The sequence below is a fragment of the Onychomys torridus genome, chromosome 2, assembly GCF_903995425.1.
Source record: "Onychomys torridus chromosome 2, mOncTor1.1, whole genome shotgun sequence".
NCBI classification, from domain to species: Eukaryota; Metazoa; Chordata; class Mammalia; order Rodentia; family Cricetidae; genus Onychomys; species Onychomys torridus.
This window is the reverse complement of record NC_050444.1, coordinates 142039775-142064805: the sequence shown is the minus strand read 5'-3', so window position 1 is coordinate 142064805 and position 25031 is coordinate 142039775. Positions and strand designations below refer to the sequence as shown.

At 48.7% G+C, this 25031-nt stretch overlaps 1 protein-coding gene across 3 annotated transcripts in view; it reads right to left on the bottom strand.

Moving 5' to 3' along the window:
- Nucleotides 1-25031, bottom strand: part of Csmd2 (CUB and Sushi multiple domains 2) — a 572883-nt gene that overhangs the window by 113511 nt on the left and 434341 nt on the right. For all 3 annotated transcript variants that reach the window (XM_036179375.1, XM_036179376.1, XM_036179377.1), the window contains 4 exons: nucleotides 16498-16700; nucleotides 9695-9886; nucleotides 4935-5073; nucleotides 2073-2260 (listed from right to left, as the gene is read on the bottom strand). In XM_036179375.1, the coding sequence (XP_036035268.1) occupies nucleotides 2073-2260; nucleotides 4935-5073; nucleotides 9695-9886; nucleotides 16498-16700 (722 nt within the window). The remainder of the gene's footprint in view (nucleotides 1-2072; nucleotides 2261-4934; nucleotides 5074-9694; nucleotides 9887-16497; nucleotides 16701-25031) is intronic.

Genomic DNA, 25031 nt, shown 5'->3' with positions numbered 1-25031 from the left:
TGGTTATGCACATTTCTTTCTGTTTTGTCCGTGGCTGCTTTAGCCCTCTGGGGAAGAGCTGTCTGTGACAAGCAGGCCTAGAATACTTACATATGCGTGTATGTGGTGTATGCACATTTGTGTCTGGCATATGTACATGCTGTGTGTGGTGTATGCACATTTGAGTGTGGCATATGTACATGCTTGTGTGTGGTGTATGCACATTTGAGTGTGGCATATGTAGATACTTGTGTGTGGTGTATGCACATTGGTGTGTGGCATATGTAGACGTTTATGTGTGGGTATGCACATTGGTGTGTGGCATATGTAGACGTTTGTGTGTGGGTATGCACATTTGTGTGTGGCATATGTAGACGTTTGTGTGTGGGTATGCACATTTGTGTGTGGCATATGTAGACGTTTGTGTGTGGGTATGCACATTTGAGTGTGGCATATGTACATGTTTGTGTGTGGTGTATGTACATTTGTGTGTGGCATATGTACACGTTTGTGTGTGGGTTTGCATCAGAAGACATCCACTTCATTCCTTGAGGCAGAGTCTCTTCTTGGTCTTGAAGCCAGGCTGGCATCCAGCCAGGCTTTAGCATGCCCCGGTCCCTGTCCCTCACTGCACTGGGATCACAGGTGTATGGGTAGCCAGGCCTGGTTTTTAACGTGGATGCTGGGATCTGAACTAAGATCCTTATGCTTGCTCTCCACGTGTTCTTACCTATGGGGTTGTTTCTCCTGCTCCCTGGTTTTGTTGTTGTTGTTGGCATATGGGTGCATGAGATCCAAACACAGATCCTTGTGTGTGCCAATGCTTTACAGACTGAGCCATCTCCACATTGCACCCCACATGCCCCAAGTGAGTTTTCAACACATGCTCATGCCCATTCCTTTATCTTTTTGTCTATGGCTATTTGAGCCCTACAAGGACAAAGCTGAGAACCTATGACAGGGAAATATTTATTATCTAAAATATTTGTTATCTTTAAGAAAAAAAAATAACCCATCAAATCCTTCTTTTGAGCTCTCCATTATCCACTGGCCTAATTCCAAAATTTGATGGCAGTACATGAATTGGAGAGTCAGAAGGATAACAAGATGCCATCAGGATGTATCAGATGGTAACCAGTCTATGGCTAAAGTGCCAGTGTCCAAGCATTAAGACTATAGATTTACACAGGCTGCCCTGTCTATATGGGGTGGGACAGCTTGGCTGTGGTTTGCATGTACCCCAAAGGTTGACACTTGGTTTCCAGTGTGGTGATGTTGAGGTGCTGATGAAACCTTTAAGAAGTGGCATCTCCTGGGGGGTGGTCAGGTCAGGGGGGCGTTGCCTTTGAAAAGGATCACGGCAACTCTAAGGGTACCTCAGTTATAGTGGGTGGTTATAGGAACAGGAAGCCTGGCTCCTACGTTTTGTTTTTTGTTTTTTGTTTTTTTTCCAGCTTTCTGCCCATCTGTCTGGCCATGGAGTCTCTGATACATGGGTTCCCTTCACTGTTTCCTCTATCCCACCCCTGACTCAGGGCCGCAGAAGAGGTCAACCAGAAGGCCAGATCCAATCTTGAACTTTCAGCCTAAAACTATGAGCCATAAACTTTTTTCTTTAAAAAGTACCAAGCCTCGGGTATCTGTTATAGCAACAGAAGATGGGAGTAGGCCACAGTCAGTTTCCCAAGATGGTGGAGGCTCTGGCTGGGGTCTAGAGGAAGACTGAGATTCAGCATGTGCCCACAGTACAGGGGAATGGCCAGAAAGGTATCGGCTGAAGGCTGTCAAGGAAAACGACGAGCCTAAGGCAGAGTTAGAAATGGCCTTATAAGAAGTGGGGAGAGAAATCGTGATTTGAAGACAGAAGCAGGATGCCCAAACCTGCTGTCACCGTACTCTCTTAGCCCTACGGTATGTGAATCTGTGGGACTAAGTCACCTAGGGGCGGGATCACAGGGAAGACAACCCTCTGTAAGAGACCTGCAGGCTCCCTGTGTTCTAGCCTATCTCCCTCCCCCTTCTGTACCACGCTGTTCTTCCTTTGTTAGGCCTGCTGGCCCTACTCTTGGGACTCCCTCGCACCAGGCCCTTACCTGTGTAGTCGATAACAAAGCCGGCATTGCTGACAGACGCATCACTGCGGAAGGCCAGGAAGAGGCTGTTGCTGCTGCTTTCAATGCGGCTTGGGAGCTGTGAGCCATAGAAGCTTCCTATGAGAGGGCTGAGAGAGTCCCGTCCATCATAGATGTGGAGAAAATCATAGCCAGGCTCCAAGTTAAATCTGGAGAACAAAAACAGCCCATCCCCACCCCAGGAAGGTCAAAGAGGCTTTCGCTGGGGAAGCAAGCCCATCATCCTATGGGACCCACCCCTGAAGACTGAGGAGGAAGAGAGGTCCAGTGACTTTCCAGTCAGGAGAGCTGATATGAATGTGGTTTGGGGCACAGCTGGAAGATTCTAGTCAGCGAGTGTTCTCAATTCTGTAGCCAAAGATCTCAGGTTCTTCTCACACAGGAGGGGAAGCAAGTTGCCAACTCTGAACATGAAGGGGAGAAACCGGCAGCTCTGAACCCAGAGCTCTTACCAGACTCAGGGGCTCTGCCGTCATGCTGGTTTGCACTGACTTTGGTAAGAGCAGGGGCTACCCAGGGAGCCATCTCCTCCAGCAAGGACCTGCCGCCATGAAAAGCCTAGTTTTCCCCCTCCATCTCATGCCAGTCATGGGGTTCTTCAGTATCTGCCACCACTTGGGGCCTAGCATCACCTTTAGATGTCTCTCTCTGAGCTACCCTGACCCTAGTGTGGGATGAAAAGTCATCCTAAACATCTTTCTTAGTTTAACAAGTGTAACTGGAGTTCATGGATGTAATTTATCCCCCTAGGGTGCTTAGCAGGGGCATCTTAGCTTTTTGACACCATTGCTGTCATCTACAAATATGTCAGGCCACATTTGTAGCTGTTGTGGGACACGTGAGACCCACAGGCTGTAGGCTGGACACATCTGCCTAGAGTGAACATCATGGACAATGACAGAGAGAAGTGGGGTCTGAGCATCCCTCATGCCCTGCTGGGGGGCTGTGTTAACTGCTTCACCACCCCTTGGGACTCCATGTGGTCTATCTGATAATTCTTAAAGTGGGCCTGTTCTCTGATGCGTGATTCTGCTCTCAAGCACAGGTCTAATAAAGGCAATTTATACTAAGTCAAGCGTAAAAAGGTGAAAATAATAGAGAAGCAAATGTATTTTCAGAAAACAGATTTCTGATGCAAAGGCATTATGCCCAGGGATGCATGGGGACACTGACATGTACCATTTGGTTGGACTTCTCAGTCCTTCTACCCTTTAGCCAAGGCATGTGGTGTAGAGAGGGGTCTCAGCCAGGCTGGCACAAAGAGGGGAGTAGGGAAATAGAGTGGGGGTCGAGGAAGCAGATGTGTGTCCTCTCTACTTGGAATCTTCCCACACTGGTGTGGACTGCAGGGTTGTCTCCTGTTTCTGGGTGGCATGGTCTTCTAGCCCTAGAAATGATCCATTCTTTCAAACGCCTTCAGGGAAAGCCTCTGGCTGAGTCTGTCTTGGTCACAAATTGTGGAATGGCCTAGTATTTTTTTTTCTGTGGTTTTAAGACAGTTTCACATTGTGGCTGACTGTACAGAATGGCCAGGAGTGTATAACATAAGGTCCATAAAGTGTACTGTCTACAGGGAGGGAGTCACTCAGGCTTTCATGGTGGTTCAGCCTGAGATTATTCTGGGGAAAGCAATGAGTCTCAGCAGTGTGACACGGAGGGGATACAGTAAGTCACTGGGAGGCAGGAGCAGAGGTTACAGGGCATGGGACAGTCTTTGAGACTCAGGGAAACCACTAGGTATTCAGTGTGGCTGGAGCTCCCGTCACAGGATGGATGGCAGCCTGTTTGGAGAGGTGGGTGTGTGCCAGACTGCAGGAGCCAAACTCAGAAATTCAGACTGACTTACAAGCAGGATGGATTTACTAAAGGGTGGACAGATAAGGGGCCTGTTTGTTTCTCTACTTTTAAGAGAGAGTACCTTGGAAGGCTAGACGGGGCAGAGTGGTCAATATGAAGACCAGGACATCACTGTGATGGAAGATGAAGACTCAGGCCCGGCAGGAGTTAGGCAAAGAGAGAAGGCATGTGGGATGCTGACAGGTGTACACTCATGCAGAGGTCAACTTTGGGCATTGCTCCTCAAAGGGTTGTTCACCTTGTTTTTTGAGACAGAATTTCTCACTAGCCTGGAGCTTGCCAAGTAGTCTAGGCTGGGAGTCCCAAGGAGCTGCCTATCTCTGCCTCCCCAGTGCTGAGATTATAAGCATGTTCTACCATGCCTGGCCTTTGAAAGTCAGAGCCTTAGGCTTGTGTGGCAAACACTGACTGAGCCATCTCCCCAGCTCATACTGGAGTTTTTTTTTTTTGGTTGTTGTTGTTGTTGTTTTTAATCAGAAGTGTTCCTAATGGGACTGTTGGGGCAGCAGCCAGGTTTTAGTGGCCCAAGGGTGCCCCTGGATGGGGGAAGCAGGGAGGAGACAGGGCAGATCTCTGGAGACTTGCTTGTGAGTGGGATGAAAGTGGGAGTGTGGGGATTAGGTGCAAAGGTCACAAAGACCTGAAAGGAGGGAGGGAAACCCTGGGGAGAGAGCCATGCAGTGGAGGGGCTCTTTTCTGGTTTTAGTAGCTTCAGAAGTATAAGAGAAAGAATGTTAGCTGCTTCAGAAACTATTGCAAGGATTCTGTAGACATGGGGCCTGGTACAGAGAAGATAGCCAATGCTAATGCTGGACAGCCTGTCCATCTCCATCTCTCTCCATCTCTCTCTCACCCCTGGATCTGAGAGCTCTGCCATACACCTATGAGGACTCACCTGAGCACCCAGGTCCTCAACCCCCTAGCTTTTCTAAACCCTTGGTCTCCCACCCTGGGAAAGGTACATACATGTTAAATACCAGGGCGATGACGTAGTCTGGAGAGACGGTCACCCTCCAGTCACACTCCTTGCCTGGTGGGTAGGGTTCTGGGTAGTTTGGTGACAGGATGACTCCTGATGGTCCAGTTAGGTCTCCTCCACAAGGAGCTAAGGAGAGAAGAAGGTAAGGGTAAGTTGTCCCCTTTACCTGATCACTTCAAATAGGTCATTTTATACTATGTATATTTCACATCATTAAATAATAACAATATTATTGTTGTTGTTGTTGTTGAGACAGGGACTTGTGTAGCCCAGATTAGTCTCTAATTTGCCTTGTAGTGAAGGATGATTTTGAATTCCTGATCTTCCTGCCTCTACCTCCCAAGCACCTGATTTGACATGATCCTGGGGATTGAAGCCAGGGCTTTGTGCATGCTAGGCAATCATTCTACCAACTGAGCTGCATCCTCAGCTCTCCATAAATGATTTTCAATAAATACCTGGTTCTTCCTAGCTGTGACCTTAGGGAAATTATCTAACCTCTCTGGGCTTGCGTATTTTCCTTTTGTGGTAAAAAAGAGGTGATATCTCTTCTAGGGGAGTGTCTGTGATGCTTAGTGGAGAGGTTTCATGGTCAAAATGGTGCCATTGTTGTCTGTCAGGCATATGAACTACTTGGCATCTTCCCACTGTCTTGTGTCCAGAATTCAGGAGAGCCTCATGGGTTTTCACTGCATCTTCCCTGATACAGGATATCATGGGGAGCGGAAAACACCATCACGCTTGCCTGCCAAGCACTGTTGGTCTCCTTGGCTGCTAGTTCTGCTGGCATCTGCTTGGAGCCCAGATGCCTTCCAGCTTCTCAAACTCCTTGCCTAAGGATGAGTATGCACCTTACCAGGACCAGTGTGCTACAATCCCTAACGAGTCCACAGTGGCCACCCTCTTCTAGAAGGCTGACAGGGTTCTCGACAGATGGGAGGAGAAGGTGGCCAGAGATCCACTGAGCTACTTTCCCAGGGGTCTTCTTCAGTCTCTGCAGGCCCCAAGCAGCTCCCTGCATCCTGGCCAGGCTGTGGTACAAAGTGTTGAATAGAGCAGATGCTGGGAGCATAAGGAGTCAAGAGCTGAAATCTGGTGGAGACTGGATGATAGCTTCAACTGGAAACCAAGGGTGCTACCAAGGTCAGTAGTGGATGGTGCCGGGAGCTGGAAGAGGCGACCAGAAGACCCAAGACAGGTGACGAGGTTGTGGGGGCGAGGGGGCAAAAGGGTCTAACAGAGGACCAAAGGGTGGGCCAACGAGTGGCTCCTGGCTTGTACCAGAGCTGAGCTGTTACATTGCTGATTTGGTCAGCTCCCATAAGGGTACCTGAAAAAGGTAAAGTCCTCAGTCAGGCCACAGAGGCCCTAACATAGCTGAATGTTAGCCTGGAGGACTCATGAACAGGGTGTCTTCTCCATGGAAAGATTCATCCTAGGAACCACGTTGAGTCCAGAATCACTTGTGCAGGACTTGTCACCTCAGATGAATTGTTCATTTGGTCAGTCTCGTTGGCAGCTCAGCAAGCTGGGAGTGAGGACGGAGGGTGCTCTCCTGGATTATACACAAAGAGGAAACCGAGGCCCAGAGAGGTGAAGTAATTCACCTTATTCTCAGACTTAAGCCTGCACTTCTCGGCTCCATAGTCTGGCTCCTCCTCTGGAGGAGGTCCTGGGAGAGAATAGTGTCCCCCACTGCAGGCCCACAGCAGAAGCACTGGCATGGATTTTCCCCCTAGCTGAACTTCCCCTTGTTTTCTCTCCTTTACTGAACTTTCGCCTGAGCACAAGGTTGGGCAGGGGCTGGCTGGTTAGGACCACAAAGGTAGACTGTGATATCCCATCACAAAAAAATGTGGCTCTGCCCTAGTCTGGCTGGAATGTAGAAACCCTTTTTCCCCAGCCTGTGTGGGTTATTCTCTGGGTGTCTCCATGATGCCACTGTTCTGGGTCAGGATTATGGCCTCAACTCCTTTCTGCCAGCTCGGGTAAAGGGTTTCCCTCAGGCTTCTGCATTCAGGGTGAGTGTGGCTGTTTCTAAAATCCCATGACTCTTCTGCTGGGCTCTAGATCACCCCAGGGTGTCAGGATTCCCAGCCTCAGCTTCGACATGGCTTTTGTCCAGATGACCCCTAGGTATCTGCTTCACACTTAGGATGCTGTGCGGGCTTCTCTGCACTCTGCCAGGTAGGTCCTAGACAGGACCCCTGGGTTGGGTCACCAACAGCTTCAAGGGACAGGTGTGTGTGGGGGTGTACAGTGGAACTCAGTAAGCTACGATGCCAAGTTGGGGCAAGAACCAGCTGCTGACAGCTCTGGATAGTTAGGAGGGAGATGGTATGTGCTGAGGAGTCAGAGCTGTAAAAGGGCATGGGTCTGGTGTCATTCAGTCCTGGGGACAGTGCTGCTCTGTAGCTGTGTGAATTTGGGCATATTTTCCTCTTCTCTGAGGCTCCAGTTCCTTATTTCTGATGATGATGATGATGATGGTTTCTACTGGACAGTGTTGACCAGGGGGCATGCTTCCGAGTGTAAGAAGGACACTACCCATTTCCTGTTTTACAGGTAAAGGAGCTAAAGGCATAGAAAGTTCAAGCCGATTGTGTAAAGTCACACAGACGGTTGTGGTGAAGCCAGACTTGAACGCAGGGTGTCAGAATCCAGAACCAGAGCTCTAAGCTCCTGGGCTGACTTCACTGTGATCACGGCTAGCCCAACATCCATCACAGATGATGCTTGACAAATATTTGCTTTCTTTCTTTGTTTCTCTTCTGTAAGGCAGGGCCATCAAGGCCAGCAAGCTCCACTTGTGGCAGACTGCCAAGGAGCTGGAAATGAGGGGCTTATCACTGGGATTTCCAATCTGTTTGTGAGAAGAGGCAAAGACATTTATTCTGCAGTCCGAGGAACACTCCCCGAGGCTGCGTGTGGAAGAATGCTCAATGAAAGCTGAATTAACCTCACTGCCCTGCTGGGTGCCCAACTGAAGCCTGCTAGTTCAGCCCAGCACAGACCTCCTCTGGGGCATGGTGCTGCAGGGCTTATTTTTCTGAAAGGTATACTAGAGGGCCACAAGCTTAGGGGCCAGGGGACTTTGAGCAGGGCTATGGAGGCTTCTGGATACTCCCCAGCAGAACTCCTCCTGCCCCGCCAATGGGATTCTGGCTTAAGGAGAAAAAGGGAGCCCACGGATTTGAACTAGGAAACAAAGAGGGCAACTGAGCTCAGAAAGGGAAGGGGACCAGACTTGATGAGGTGAGGGCTGGGTGTGTTGTCTCTCTACAATGCCACAAAGGGCATGTGTATTTTCCCTCAACAGGTGAGGACCCCAGGCTGAGTTGAACAATTTCCCCAAGGCCTCCCAGCCAGTGGGTGGCAGATCCTCACCTGCACCTGGGTCTGATTGTGCCTGCAAATCTGCCTCCCAACACTGAGCTGGCTTCAGAGCCCCTTTGGTTCGTGAACCCAGCTAACCCCATTTCCACCAAGGAAAGGGATTCAGCATCCTGCTTGCAGCACCAGACCCCATAGCCAGGACCTGTAAAGGGAAGGCCTCAGGTGTCAGGATGGCATTCCCACAGAACCTTCCAGTGTGAAGACAGCTGGGCGAGGTCATAGGAAGTCCCCCAAATCTGTCTCTAGCAGAGATGGAACATGGGTGGTGGGAATCAAGAGGCTTTGTGCTCAGCCTGGCGTGGGCAGGGATCTTGGCTCTTGTGTTTCTTAGCTTTGCAATTTGGGACAAGATACCCAAATTTGTCTACTTCAGTTTCTGTAGCTATAATGAGGGAATGGTGCTAAATTCAGAGAGCTGTAGGGAAAAGCCAAATGGGGTTATCTAAGCAAATGTCTAGTGTGAGCCAGGCATATGCACAGACTCAGTGGCCATGGTTTCTCTACTCTTCTGAGTCCACCTGCCACCCATCTTCCATGGACACAGGCAACAACTGAGGTCATCATTTCACCCAGTGGGAAAAAGAGCTACAAACATGTGGGCACCTGGAACATGTGGGCACCTGGGGCTTGTGAGCACCTGGGGCATGTGGGCATCTGGAGCATGTGGGCATCTGGAACATGTGAATACCTGGAGCATGCTCACCTGGGGCATCTGGGCATCTGGGGTGTGTGGGCACCTGGGGTTGGTTTCTCTCTTTCTGTCTTTCCTGGCCACCTCTCCCTTCAAGTCTCCCCACCCAGATCTCAGGTATCTGGGGGCAGGATTATGGAGTCTCCTTCCTTTGTAAGCAACATGACTTTAAGCCTTTTTGAAAGAGCCTTCTTCTGTTGAATGGGGGAGATTTTTAAGACAAAGGGCAGATCTCAGGAATCCCAGTCCAACTGGTCAGCAATTCCTTAGGAGAGGGGGAACAAGTGTCTTTCCTTTGCCTCTGGAAATCTGCTATCTTCTGGCCTGGGGTGACCGACCCATCCATCCTAGACAGATGGGTCAGAGACAAGGCCTGCCTGGCTCACAACTCTCTGAGATCATTTTTGAAAGTGCAACATTGGTAGTGGTGTGTGTGTGTGTGTGTGTGTGTGTGTGTGTGTGTGTGTGTGTGTGCACATGCATGCATGTGTGTCTGCATGTGCCTGTCAGTGTGGTAGGAAAACTGGATTTTCTCTACCATTCCTCTCTTCTAAAACTCCTGGCTCCAGGCTCAAAAGGCAGCTGCCTCCTGTGTGGAGGTGCCTGGTACCCACAACCCAAAGTCTGGAGGGAGGAGCAGAACCCGCAGCTGCTCTGTACCAATGCACGTGGGCGGGCTGGGCTGCCAGAAGAATCTGTTCTCAATCTTCACGCAGCTGATCTCTGCACTTCCCTGCAGCGCATAGCCAGGGTCACACTGGAACACCGTGGAGTCACCAGCCTCCCAGCTGTCGCCACTCCGGCTCCCGTTCTGCGGGACTCCAGGGTCATTGCAGGATGTGGCTGTGGACACTGAGGCAAGAAAACAGAAGGGTGGTGCTGATGTAGTGTCTGCCTATCAGCCAGGCTCACAGCTTATCAGCAGTGCGGACTATCACTGCCCTTGCATTGGACCACCACTGTCAACCCCCTACTGCTGGCACCAGCTGTAGCGACACCATCCTCCTCCCATCCTCTCTGGCCCTCCTCCCATCCTCTCTGGCCCTCCTCTCACCCTCTCTGGCTCTCCTCTCACTGCCTCCACCACAGAGTGCTGCCACTGCAGCCACCAGCGTGTCCACCAACATCAGCATCACCATTGGACCTCACTGGGACTGGCAGTCATCCAGCGAAGTGGTTCTCAACCTGTGGGTCTCGACCCTTCACAGGGGTCACTTATCGGATATTTACATTATGATTCACAACAGTAGCAAAATTATAGTTATGAAGCAGCAATGAAAATAACTTTATGGTCGGGGTCATCAATCACACCAGGTGGAACTATATTAAAGAGTCACAGCATTAGGAAAATTGAGAACCACTGATCTAGCAGGAGGTGTGTCTTTTTTTAAGCCTAGCTGTGCTGTTATGATCGCAGAAATGACTTCTATTTACAAATACAAATATTGTTATACGAAGTTTTGCTATCTCATTTAAATACCACGGATCTAACTAAGCAGAAGGGTTTGAGAAGGATTTGGAGTTGGCCTGCTAGGGTGCTGAGTAGTTTCCTGTGAGAGACACTGGTACTCTGTGGAGGTCAGGCCTCTCCCTAAGTGAAAACAGCTGTGGACGCTTTAGACCTGCACCACAGTCAGGGAAACACCAGATATCTGTAGCCAGTGGCAGAGCAGAGCTCAGAATCAAGCTAAGTGGCTGGTTGCATTCAAAACTCAGAAAGGGGGCAGGGCAGATGACTTGGGGGCAAAAGCCTGGAGGCCAGACAACCCTTGGAGAAGCTGTGTGGACATGGCAGCTGGTCTGTAGTCCCAGCAATTGGAAAGCAGATTCCAGGGATACCAGAGACAAGCTGGCTAGCTATACTGAGTGAATTCAGGAGCCTTGGGTGCAGGATTTTCAGTAAACAAAGCATAGCATGACCCAGGAAGACACCTGCGGTGGTTTGAATAGGTATGGCCCCCATAGACTCATGTGTTTGAACTTTGGCCCATAGGGAGTGGCACTATTAGGAGGTGTGGTCTTGTTGGAGGAAGTATGTCACTGTGGAGGCAGGCTTTGAGGTTTCACATATGCTCAAGCCATGCCCAGTATGACAGTTCACTTCCTATTGCCTGTGGATCAAGACGCAGAATTCTCAGCTACCTTTCTAGCACCATGTCTGCCTGCCTGCCTGCCACCATGCTTCTGACTATGGTGATAACAGACTAAACTTCGGAAACTGTAAGCCAGTCCCAATGAAATGTTTTCCTTTTAAAGAGTTGCTGTGGTCATGATGTCTCTTCACAGCAATAGAAACTCTAAGACAACATCCAACATCAAACTCTGGCCTCCATTCCAAGAAAGACATGTATGTTCATCCATCTATGAGAACATGTATTTACACATACACATACATACAAGTAAACAAAGAGACCCAGCGACTTAGGAGATGTTTGTGATCTGGCTCTTAACCAAGTCTTAAAGGGAGTAGTGTTTATGGAACAAGTGGTGAACTGAAGGGTAGAAGAAAGGAATAAACCTAATAAAGGAATGAATGGGCAGCCTCCATATCCTAGCTGTCTTCCCAGCTCAAAGTAGACGGCAGGGCCTGTCTCTGCAGCATGTGCTCTGTAGATCCTAGGGGCAGGAAGTTTCTGGAGACCCTGTGATTCGCTTACAGCTCCCTATCCCACAGTTGGGTAATTTCATTTTACATTCAAACAGAAGAATCTGTTTTGGCCTAGAATATACTATTCACATCGGCTTTTACACATGAAGCCTCAAATAGATTCTCCGCTGGCTATGCCTTCCAACCCCTGGGGAGATGCAACCATTCTGTTTTGCCACCAGGAGCACTTTGGTAGAAACGACCAATGAGTGGCAGCCCAGGGAACCTGGCACCAATGTCACTCAATACAAGGCGTGGCATGCTATCTTTGATTCCACAACACCAAAGGCAGCGTTTGACAAAATACAGCCACAGGCAAATCTGCCTCTGTACTTATTTCCACAAATAAAGTTTTATTGAAACACGAGCAATGGTCATCTGTTTCAATGGCGTCCACCTCTGCTTTCATGCTTCAATGGAAGAGAGTGAACGGAAACAGCAAGCCACGTGGACCACAAAGTCTGAAGGACTCTAGTCTTCGACAGAAAGCGCTACTGAAGCCTGCTGTATGGTGTCTTAGCTTCCCTCCTTTTCTCTTCTCCCATCTTCCTCCCTTTGTTACTCCCTTCATTTATTCCTCCCTCCCTCTTTTCCTACCCCACCCTCCACCACCCGTTTGGAAAAAAAATGACCTGAGAGTCAAACCTCAGGCCTCTTCATGCTAGGTAAGTGCTTTCCCACTGCTCTGTTCTGAGCATTTTACATTTTGAGCCAGGATCTCACTAAGTCAGGCAGGTGACCCTTGAACCTGTTCTCTTACTGCCTCTGCCTCTTGGGTGGCTAGGATTACAGCCTTGTGCCGCCATGCCCCGGGGGGGGGGGGTAGCCTACCTCAAGTCCCCCCACTTCTGAGGAAGCATTCTAAAACCGTTCCTGTATTTATTGGCCTTTGATGAGGTCCCATCACTATGTTCCAGCCATATTCCTAAAATCTTCCCACTAGTCCCCTCACGCCTGCCACTTCCTATTCACAGGACCTTGCACACTGCTGGTCCTTCTGCCTGGAACAACTCGACAGCAGCAAGTCTTCTGTGGCAGCTCCACCTTGACATTCTATATCTGTCTGTCTGTCTGTCTATCTGTCTATCTATCTATCTATCCATCCATCTATCTATCCCTCTATCTATCTACCACTTTTTAGACAGGCCTCCTTCATCCGCTTTTCTGGGCTCACCTTTAACCCTTCCCATCATTTTCATCAGGCTATCCTGTTCAGTTCTTGTCCCAGGACAATCTGTAACAATCTGGCTAATATACTTGTTTGCCTCTTCCTTGTCTATCACTTGGGCATCTCTCTGCCAACAGAGACAATGCTGCTCATCCCTGTATCCCCAGGGTACTCAGTACTCAGCACACGATAGTGCTTAGTAAATATTTGCTGGATAAATGAATGAATGAACGAACGGATCATTGCTGTTTGACACTCGCTGAACTTGTTTAGAAAGTCAAATAAGAATCGTCGTCTGCCTTCCCAATTAAAAACAGGCTTAGCTTTCATCCCCCGGGTCACGGGGTGCTGTATACATGTAAATGATTGCCTGGGAGCAAAACAGTTTGCAGTTCTGGCCACACTCGGAAAGGTTATTTGTATGGTAGGCAACAGACATGCAATGATTAAGCATTCGGTTTGGGAATCGGACACGTGGGTTTGGATCCAGGCTCTGCTACTTAGTAACTACATGACCTTATGTGAGAAACCACACTGCCTGTATGGTCAACATGGATTTACAGTGGTGACATCGTATTTCTGTAAAACCTCTAAGAGATGATGTAGGGGGAGCTTAGCTGCTACCTGCTCTGTAGATGGCTGAGATCCTGCTGCCTGCTCACCTCTTGTGGTTCTCATTTTCTCTGTTGAGTGCTCCTGGATTTGAGCAGCTTGCCAAAGCCTCCAGGGAAAGGCTAGATCCTCAAGGTACTGACAGGATGTTAGATGTTACACAGTCATGTTTACTTAATAAAGCCAAGCTTGTGCTAATCATCCCTGGCATTTCTGCCCAATCCCTCATCAAACATGCACTAGCAAGTTCACGTGTGGTAAGCCATTCCATCTCCCAAGGGGAGTTCTGGTATTTGCTAACTGATGACAGCAACAGGTAAGGTGACCTTTCCGGAACCGTGGGTATGCCCAGAGCATTGCAGCCAGGTTGCCATGGTCTTTTTGGAGCCCAGGCTATGTAGCTGGAATTACTTTGATCAGCATAAGATTGCCTAAGGAAACCCCAGTGTTGGGGAACCCCTCCATTCATCTGCTCATGACATCATGCATTGGAACACCTGCTGCATACATGCACGGAGCCTGAGAGGTCTGGCACTAGCCTTCATACTTTGAGAATGATGTGTGATGCCAAGGAAGTGCCACCACAAGACGGGCAGGAGGGCTGGCATTGGCTAATGCTAGAGAAACAGAAGTGAGCTGCTTGGGGGTGGGGTGGCAGAGGCAGCAGCAACTTATTCAGAACAGGGAGATCAGGGCGCAGTGGCATCTGAAGCAAACCCTGAAGGATGACTGACTTTGGCAAGCTGAGCAATGCACAAGAAAGCTGTGTGAGTGAGGCATAGCTGGAAGAAGGTGCCTGGGGACTATGCTGTGTGGCTACAATGAGGACGAAGAAGAGGTCAGATGATGCAAATCTGTGGGAGACTCATCTGGAATGGCGGGCTTTTTTGCCATTTTGTTTCTAGCAGTCTCTGCCAGCTTGGGCACAGTCAGAGCAAAGGCACATATGCTTTAATTATTCATGTTGTCCCTTCCCAGAGAGAGTGCCCGGGAGTCTCTTCTGCATTCTCCTCTCGCTATGCTGAGAAGCTTCCATTGCTTCTGTTGCTCATTCCAGCAGTCACTAAGTTTGCTCCATGAGATGCCAGTCTCCTGAGACGGCCTCAAAAAAACTCATTCATGGTCAAATACATTCGGAAAGTGTGACCTACCAGACACGTTTTGAATTTATGAGCGTGAGCATACCAAATGCTCTCAGGAGCCGCATAAGCGTTTGAGATAATCTGCTTAGGTTTGCCTCCACCCAGCCTCTTTCTAACATGACTGGATCCTGAACATTTGGGTTTTTTTTTGTTGTTGTTGTTTTTTTTCAGTACCAATTAATATTCCATCGAGGTTTGCCAGGCCAGAAAACTGCACATATGTTCTGAGGACAAGTTATTGACTCTTGGTGTCCCTCAAGATCCTGGAGGGACTTGGTCCAGGCATCCTCCCAGCCATGGATACTCAAATCCCTTGTGTGAAAACGGTGCAGTTCTTGCTTATAACCACTGTGATCCCCTTCCATATTTTAAACCATCTGTAGATTATCTCTAATACCTAATACATTATATGCAAATAACTATTATACTATATTGATTGGGAATAACTATAAGAAAAACACCTGCACATATTCAGTACAGATGTGATCCTCCCCCCACCCCAAATTTTTGGTCTGGGATTGGTTGAATCCATAGATACAGAACTTCAGATATGGAGGGTCAGTTATATGATGGAAAGTGGGAACTACCAGAAACCTACCCAGATCCTGGAGAGCCCCCCACCCCCAAACACATACATGCTGGTAAACGCTTGTCTCCGCAGAGAAGAAAGATGCAGAAATGAGCCAGGAGTAGGATTTGACATCTTGCCGAAGGCTCATGGGTACCTGGGGCCAATCTAGCTAGGAGGGAGTGTGGCGACATCTGCCCTCTGCACAGTGGCCTGAGGGGATGGTAACGAAGACAGCTGCCCTATGATAAACCGTGGCGCAAACCAAGGCGGACTCAGTTGCTTAGGAACTTGAGAAACAAAGTCTAGAGATCCTGAGCTCTGGGCAGACCAGTCACCTTGGGGCCTGAGCGTTTGAGCATTGCCCGTTTGGGTAGCCCTTTGTCATGTGCCTCTGTAACTGGCCACTGTAGTGCACACTTAGTGAATTGAGAGTACTAAGATCACGTTCATGCTTGGTGTCTGGTGCTTTCTAAGACCTGCACTCAAGAAAGAACCGGAGCATGCAGCACGTGGCGTCAGCACTTTTAGAACCACGCCCCATGCCACTGCGCACAGTGTCTTTCTTCATCATGTCCCTCTGTTCACCCCAAGGAACCACTTTCTACTTCCAGAGCCCACTGTTTTCTCGAACCGTTCTTTGCACCCAGGATGTGCTATTTTCTCCCCTCCTGCTCACTGGGGTCTGCATGCCTCTGAGGTCCAGCTTGGTGATATCTTTCCGTGGCATTGACCAGTCCATCCTTCAGACGCTTTCTTTGCCTGACTTACTTCTATTCATTCTTCAGGCATGAGTGTGGATAACACATGTTCTAGAACATTTTCCTTGATGCCCACAGTGACCTCAGCAGCATGAGTTTCTCCACTCATACACTTCTCAGTCAGAACCTGAGTGTCTCTCAGTCTGTCTGTCTGCTTTCCCTGCCCAAGTAAGCTCAGCATGCATGGAAACGTTTTTGTGTGCTCTCAGGAGCACATGGACATGCCTATGTGCCGTGTGTGTGTGTGTGTGTGTGTGTGTGTGTGTGTGTGTGTGTGTGTGTGTACCTGTGGAGGTAGAGACTAACCTCTAGCATTATGCATTGTTCATGAGGAGCTGTCTTTTTTTTTTTCTTTTTTTTTAAAATGGATTCCGGGGTTCAAATTTATGTCTCATGCCCATATGACAAGCACTTCACTGACTAAGCTATTTTCTTATTTCCCCAGCATGGACATTTGAATAAACCACGAACCAGATACATAGCAGATGCCAATAATATCTTTCCAAGGCTGGAGAGACAGAAGGGAGGAGGGGCTTAAAGACGCTGGCAGTGGGCCAGTGCGTACCTGAGAACTGAATGGCAAAGCCCTGCTTGCTGGTGAAGAAATCCGTGCTGAACTGCAGAACAACTGAGTTGAAGGTGCTGTGCAGGTCCTTGGGCAGCATCGGGCCACTGAGCTCCTTGAGGAGAACCCCACTTTCCACAGGCCCATCCCAGATGCGTAGCACATCATGGACCTCTTCTGTGTCAAACACAAGGAAATGGAGCCTGGACAGAGAAGAGACAGGTGGTCACTCCATGTTCTACCACTTTCTGCCCCAGAACTTCTGGTCAGGGGACGTCACCGCCTAGGAAGATTGGCAGGGAGGAGGAGAGGCATCATCTGGAAGCATCCTCATGCTTCCATTTGGCTGGCTCCATCCACTGGGGCCACTAGTTGTGGGGACATGGGTGTATGGGGGGTTTGTGCATGTCAGCATGGCCACACTTCATTTCTCCTCTTAATTCCCCACAGACCAAGCTCCTGTGTGTAAATCCTTATAATTATAGATTGAGAGGGGACTGGGGCAAGAAAGGGTGTGAATTCTCTTTAAAAGTCGAGGGTGCTAGTGAGATAGGTTCAGTAGATAAAGGCGCTTGCCACCATGCCCAAAGACCTGAGCTCCATCTCTGGGACTCATTAGTGGATAGAGATTCTCCTCTGATCTTGAGTATATGCCATGGCGCGCGCACACACACACACACACACACACACACACACACACACACACACACACTTTTTTTTTTGAAAAGGCACAGGCAAGGAGAACTGTGGGGCATCTCAGAGGCTGACCAGCTGCAGGGGGAGCTGGGGTTTCTCAGAGCAGAACGCTGAAGCGGTTAGCTACAGACAGACTTAGTGAATCCCTATAAATTGATGCAGGCCACACAGGGGCCTCTGTCTCTATGGAGGTGCACACCACACCAGACCCTGAGAGCCTGGGAGGAGCCTCAATTCATCCCAGACCAAAAGGGGTTGAGCAGCTGAGGTTACTATGGCTACAAACCTGGGTGACATGACTCTGTGAATCAATCTCCTTACACTTTTGGGATACACTCAGAGAGAATGAGTTTCCTATAGACCCTCACCAAGTTCCACCATCTACACCCATGGCACATCTGTCACAGCTACAGAACCAACCCTGGCACGTTATTATTAGGAATGAACCCCCAGACTTCACATGGGTGTCACTGATTTCTCCTGCTGTCATTTTCCTCTTCACTCACTGCAAGTGTTTTAAAATACATCTTTTTAAATGATAAAAATGAGACCTGTGCAAGGCAGAAGAACAAACAGCAGACAGATGCTTTGAAATTTCGATGCCTCTCTCATGCCGTCATCCGACTCTCCAGAGTTTCCCACTTACTATTATACATATCCTTCTAGACTTTTCTCAGGGCACACATACACATATTGTTGCCCCCAACATGGGCTTGTATCTAACATAGCTTGAGTCTCTCTTCCTCCCCCTCCCCCGCCTCCCGGCCTCTTTTTAGACAGGCTAGCTTTGAACTCACTATGTAGCTGAGGACGACTTAGAACTTCTAACCTTCCTGCCTTCACCTCTGAAGTGCTGGGATAACAGGTGTGCACCACCACACCCAGTTTTGTGTGGTGCTGGGAATCCAACCCACGGCTGCATTCATGCTAGGAGAGCACTCTATCCACTGGGTTGCATCCCCGACCCTGGTTTTAGGCCACTGTCTTTCTTCAATCATTGACTGTGGGCATATATAACTACTTAATTTTTTTTTCCTATAGAAATGGACAATCTGTTTCCCAATTTCTCATCAAACTGCAAGGAACATGTCTATATTGGTGGGACTTTTCCTGTTTCGCTAATGTTTTGGTAGGGGAATAGAAGATCTAAGTTTTCCCCTAATAAATGTTGTTAAATTACCTGTCACGTGACACTGTCAATCTCAGCTCCCTCCAAACAGCATTAAGTTTTACTATTCTCTGTAAATGCCACCTCTTCAACACCAGATATTACAGTGTTGCAAATATATTCCACATTAAAATACCCTCCCATCTGCTAGACCAAAATGGAACCTCACTGGCATTTTGAATTTAGATAATTTAGTATTTTACATAATGTTGAAAACCTCCGAATACAATTTGGGGACATTTTTATCTCTTCATATTCTTTTATCCATCTTAATTGGGCTACTCATTTTTAAAAATTCTGTTTGCATACCAAGCTCTTTATTTGTTATTTTTACCTAAATTGGCTCCTGTTGTGGGATATATTTTCCAATGCTAGCATTATCTCCTAGTGTCTGGTACCCCTTTTCACTGTAAATTTTGTTTATGGTGTCTATATCAGTAGAGAAGTAACTCAAATATGTTATCGTTTCCTTTAAGGACAAAGAGCAGCATGTTATACCAGGGCAAGCTTCTCTACCATGATTAAAAATCCAAATTACAGGACTGGCATGAGGCTCAGTGGATACAGGTCCTTGCAGTCAAGCCTGGTGACCTGAGTTCAAACCCTGGGATTCACATGATGGAGACAGGCAATTCCCACAAGCTGTCCTCTGCTTTCCACACACATGCGCATGTACAGATAAGCAAAAATAAATAAGTAAATGAATAAATGCAGTACATTAAAAAAACACTTAGGGGGATGGGAGGAAGGTGACAGCCAGGAGTAGAAAGGAAACTGTTTGCTGGGCATCAGAGTGCCATTGCACATGTGAACTCATAGAAGCTATGACTCCATGTCCGAGAACTGTAGAGTGTGGCCCTGGATGGGGGGCATTCATGGAGTCTAATGGAGAAGGTCCCACGCCTAGTGGAGGAGCTATTGGTAACTGACAGCTGCTGGGGGAGGGACAGTTTCTTCAGGCATGTGGTCCCTGAGAGGCCATGATCCAGGAGATGGTCCTACGGCCATTCATATACAGGCACTGCCAAGTGGACTCAGTAGGTAAAACACACACACACACACACACACACACACACACACACACACACACACAGCACACATGCTGGGAAGGAAAAGTGGTGGAGGGGGACAGGAGCTGGAGAGGAGGGAACGGGGAGGATTTGATCAAAATACATTATATGCATGTATGATATCCTCAAACAATAAAAAAGAAATTACTAAAAAAAAAAACCTAACTGCAATATTTTCCTAGAGTTTTCAGTTTCATGCTTTGAGATGGACACTATTAATATTTATCATTATCATATTATTTACTCAGCAATAACTTATCCCAATGCCCATCTGAAGTGGCCTCCTCTGTATTTTAGACATTGAAGCCTTGTTTACTTCCTCCTTAGCACTAATCGATACATACATAGTGTGCTCATTTGTTTCTGCCTCTCCAGCCTGGGGATGGTTTTTGAGGGGGTGGGCTGACCTTCTTTCCTACTGTGGGTCCATGCGCAGGGCATGCTTGCCTGTTCAGATGGGCCTCAAGAAGACAGACTCATAAGCAAACACTCTGGGTTCCCTGACGATTTGACCTGCCCCAATGGAGACGGCTGTTTTGGTGAGCACTCCTTTCCTGTGCTGGTTGCTGCTCCCTGGGAACCAGGAACACCACAGCTCTTCAGTGTCCTTGCAGCTCCCCACAACCTCATATTTTGGTATTCCAACATGAAGAGATTCCCTTCATCTTCTTCCCCCTAATTCATTCAGGTACATCTCCAGTTAACTCTATCAGATGAACTTGCTGGTATCAGCTCCCCAGTGAGATTGGAACTGGAATTGGCCACACTCGCTATTACGGAGAACGGATATCCTTGTTTGCCCGTGTACCCAGTTGGGAACACAGGGATAACTGTGTGCTTTCTTCTTTGTTAGTTAGCTGTCTTTGCACACTTCTTGGGTTCATTCCTCAGAAATCTAAAGGTTTATGATTTTGGCTTCATTGCAAAGGAGACTTTGTTTTTATTTCTTAGTCTAGTTAAAGAATGGCTAGAGGGTGAACCATGGTTACCATGGTATTATCTTTCAGGCCAGACACGGGCACTTCTACCCACCTCACCTACTGGAGGAGGCAGCTCCGGGGGAGAGCCGGGCATGGCTGGAGAAGAGCCAGCCATAATTAATAGTGTATCCGAGGACCACACGGAGGCAAGGTCATGTTCATTTTGTTCGGTCTGGCTGATCTGACAACCACACAAAAGCTTCACACTGACGAAGCTGAGGGGAGAGGAGGGCCGGGGGGGGGGAGGATCTGAGAGGGGGAAGTGGGGAGTCCTCTGCATGCACGAACGATGCATGAACAAGCCGGGGTGCCATTTTCCAGGAGTTGCTGGAGATGGCAACACTCCTCACCCAAACCCAGAGTGGAGAACGTTGTTGAGAAGAACGACGGAGCGCTGAGACAGGGGGATGCTTTGGGGACAGAACACCGCGGGACCTCTCAGAGCGGGGTGACATTTAAGCAAGATGGCAGGCTCAGAGGGAGCCAGTCACAGCAGAGTAGGTCAGGGTAAGAGGCAGCAGGCAGTGCCCCCAGATGAAGGGCAGCATGTGCAAAGGTCCCAAATGGAAAGCTGCCCCAGGGCATCTGGGCAGCAGAAAGGCCATAAGGGCTTTGAAGTGGCGGGCAGGGGGCATGCCTGCTGAGATGCTGCGGGTTGGAGAAGAAGTTTGGCTTTTAGTCTACCGGCTAATGGAAGTTGCTGAAGGAGTCTAAGCTGAGGCCTGACAGGGTCTGGTTTGGAATTTAGGATCATTCTTGTTGTGCCGGTGATAAGAAGTGGATACAGGTAAGAGTATCTTAGCTGGGGGCCAGCAGGGACCCCTTTTATGGAGGGACTTGATGAGGGTCAGGGAAGACTGGTTTTGTCAATTCACTCATACTCTCAGTGAACACTTTTCTCACCTTGTAGAGATCAAAGTCCACAGGTGCTGGTTGGGGCTTCTGATCAATGGAGATCAGTGCAGGCCCCCAAACTTGGCTTATTTGGGTTGCCTCCTGCAGGCAAATGGTGAGGACTGGCATTGGTTTGAAGGTGGCATCTGTACTGTGATCCCAGGTGAGGAGGCATTGGGGTGATGAGTTATCTCTTCCTGTGGATGCCTTGCTCATTCATACACATAGGTGCTTGCTTGTTGGGGCCATAGACACAGAACAAGCGATCTCTCGGGAAGAGGGATGGGGCGTATTGTGCTTAAACCTCTTCATTCAGAGATTCTAGGGTGTGCAGGCCTGTCTCTGCCCTGAGCCTGCTGCTCACCAAAGGAGACACCACAAAACACGGTAATGTATGTGAACGGTGCTCCAAGAGTGGCACACACAAGATGCTATTGAAACAACAAAAGGAGAAAGAACATTAAGCCTTTGCAGGCTATCTCCTACTTGCTGATTGCTTTGCGTGTGCTTCCAATCTCTTCCTGGAAGGATGGTGGATTAGAGCCTTAATTGATCATTTTGCAAAGGCGGAAGTGAAGTTCCAAGGGGTTCATGTAGGTGACTGACTGGACAGCAAGGAAGGGTCAGAAACCCACGTTGAAACCATGTCTTCCCAGGCCATATTGCAAAGCCCTTTCCTTGACCTCATCTTCTAGCTCACAGATGCAAAAGGAGCTTCAAGGAGCAGGTGTCTTCGAAGCATTATTGGAGGAAGAAATGAGACAGCCCAAGGGGCGGCAAGGAGACCATGAAGCTTATATAGATGCAATCAATAAAGGGGAAGAAAAGCCAGAGGCCTCCCTGGGCCCAGGCTCCCTCCCACCCTGTCACCCTCTCCCCTAGGGTTGGGGAGATTTCCAAGCAACGCATCTGACCTCATCTGCTGCTGATCTCTACGTCACCTACCGCCTGCATCTAAAGAGCCAGGGCTCTGGAGTGTCACTGCAGGATTCCCCCCCCCCCCCCCACACACACACCCAGGGTTATTCCCAGGCAAACCCTTCTGGAAGTCCTCAGTGCTCTTGGGCTGAAGGAAATCTGAACGCGTCAGGCTTCTGGGACACTGCTCCCTCAAATGCGAGAGAAAGAGAAGGCAAACCGTGGTGATGACATAAGCTGCTGATTTCTCACGCCCTCCGACCCCAGGGGTTGGTGGAGGCTGAGAACGGAAGCACTGCAGGCATTCTCAAGAACCTGTCACCACAGTGTGGCCCCCAGGGACCCTGCGGGGGTGGGCATGGTGAGCGTGGATCCTTACTTCAAGGGAAAGGGGCCTGTAAGTGAACAGCGGCTGGAGGGAGGGGCTCAGAAATCTGTCCCCAGACTGCCACAGTGATAGCCGATGCGGGAGTGGAAGCATGCTACCCAGAGAAGAAACGCTGGGCAGAGAGGTGCAGGCTCCAGGCCACTAGGGCTGCTGGGCACTAGCTTTGAGGCTTTGGTTCTTGGGGTCAGTTGGAACTCAATTCTCTTCAAAACTAGGGGAATGGAACTGGGTGGGCTTTAGGACACTGAAGAAGTGGTGTGACCTTCTAGGCTGGCAACTGCTGTTTGGACGCAGGCTGTTGCCTCAGGCGTCCCTCTTACATACCAAGTGACTTTGGACCCAGAGCTGTCTTTACATCGCTATCTGTGAGGGACTCACTAGGGGACTGCCCAGCTTCCAGGGTGGCGAGTCACAAGTATCTGTTGCCTGTTGTCCTTCATTTATGCAGCTTGTGGCTGTCATTCTGTACCACGCTTGGTTACTTTTCCTTCAGAATTCTGGCACCATCACGTGCTCCGCTCTAGCCTCAGACTCTCTAATTTATGTCCTATTTGAATGCTTTTATTTCTTGCAGGGCAAATGCTGCCACTGTGGAGTTTAATTGTGATGATGTCATTATTTTCTTCACATCCTTATCTGTCACTGTCCCTTCCTTTCTCTCTCAGGACTCCCCTCCTTCACCAATCCATCTTCTATATTAATATCCCTATGTTTTATAATTGAATGACAGACAGAATTATGTATATAGTCCATTAGAATACCTATCATCTATTCTGTTTTTATTTTTTGACATCCTGGGGGTGGAATCAAGGGCTAGGTGTCCTAGTTAGCATGAATTATCAACTTGACACAGCCTAGAGTCATCTGAGGGAAGAGCCTAGATTGAAGACTTGCCTAGATCAGACTGGCCTGCAGGCATGTCTGTAGGCGATTGCCTTGATTATTAATTGATGTAGGAGGGCTCAGCCTACTGTGGCTGGCACTGCATCCCTAGGCAGGGAATCCTGGACTATATAACAAAGCTAATTAAACAGAAGCCTGTGAGTGATCCAGAGTGAGCCAGAAAACAGCTTCCCACCACGGATCTTGCCTTCAGTTCCCACCCTGACTTCCTTCACTGATGAACTGTGACCTGGAAGTATAAGCCAAACAAAGCCTTTCCTTCCCAAGTTGCACTTGATCAGAGTGTTTCATCATAGCAACAGCATGAAACTAGAACACTAGGCAAGTGTTTGGCCACTGAGCTACAACCCCAGCTTTAGTCCTTTATATTTCTTTTCTGTCTCCTGGAGTATTAAGCAAAACAAAACCCTTTCTTGGAAAAAAAAAAAAAGTTCTATTTCTTTAGAGAAACAGTTATTTTTTCTCATGAGTGCTGTACTTTATGAAACACCTTGTGCATTTATCTTATTTGTGCATTGTTATTTTTAAATTGTCATTTTGAAGGGAGAGATTGCTATGGGTCCAGTGTGCCAGCCAAGAAGGCAGGTGGTGCTAATTCTCCTAAGAGACATCCGAATCCACGCCTGGGATCATAGGCTGGCAGCCAGAGGGTATGTTCTGGCTAATTCAACTACTCAGGCCAACTTGGCTGGATTATTGCAATTGGATAATTTGAAGTAACTTGTGTTTCTTTCTCTAGAGGCAATCCATGGAAAACGAAATCACCAGAGCGCATTGCTGTTCTTAAAGCCACATTTATACCTACCGGGCTGTCCACCTCCTCTCCTTCAAAACAACTTTCTGGCTCTTTTTGGCCATTTCCTGACTCCAGGCAGACTGAAGGCTGAAAAGCGATGCCTGCTGGGTGTGCTGATCTGTATGGCTCCTTCAGGAGGTTGCTCTCACAGTGCAGCTACACAGACCTCCTCTGTTTAAAGTTTAACTCGACATCGCTCTTTTAAAAAGGACCTTCTGGAAGTTGCTGAACCCGAGGCCAGTATCCCTGGCAAGATCTGTGAACACAAGCTTTGCTTCCAGTGCCTTCTGCCTCCTCCGGGCCAGCTGCCCACTTGCTGGCTGACCGCTGTGCAGAACAGCTCTGTGCTATGACAGATCTGAGAGTACAGTGGGGCTCCGGGCCACAAGCACAGCCAGGTATTCTGTCTACGTCTGATATCCTCCCAGGAAGACAAGCTCCACTAGGCAGGGAAGCTGCTTCCTCAGAACCTCCTCTTGGCAGCCTTGCTGCTGGGTGGCCAACAGCTAAGAATGAGGCTTGCAGCTTACCCTTACCTTCATCACAAAGAAGAGGCCCGACCGGTTAAAAGAAACTAAGAGCTACTTATGGGCCAAATAGGAGAATTACAGCTATATGGGTAGTAGGCAGAGAACCAATGTCCAACAGCAAAAAGGTCCCCACGTTCCACTGGTCCCAGACCCCTGCAGTGAGGGCACCCCTGGAAAGGACCATCACATCT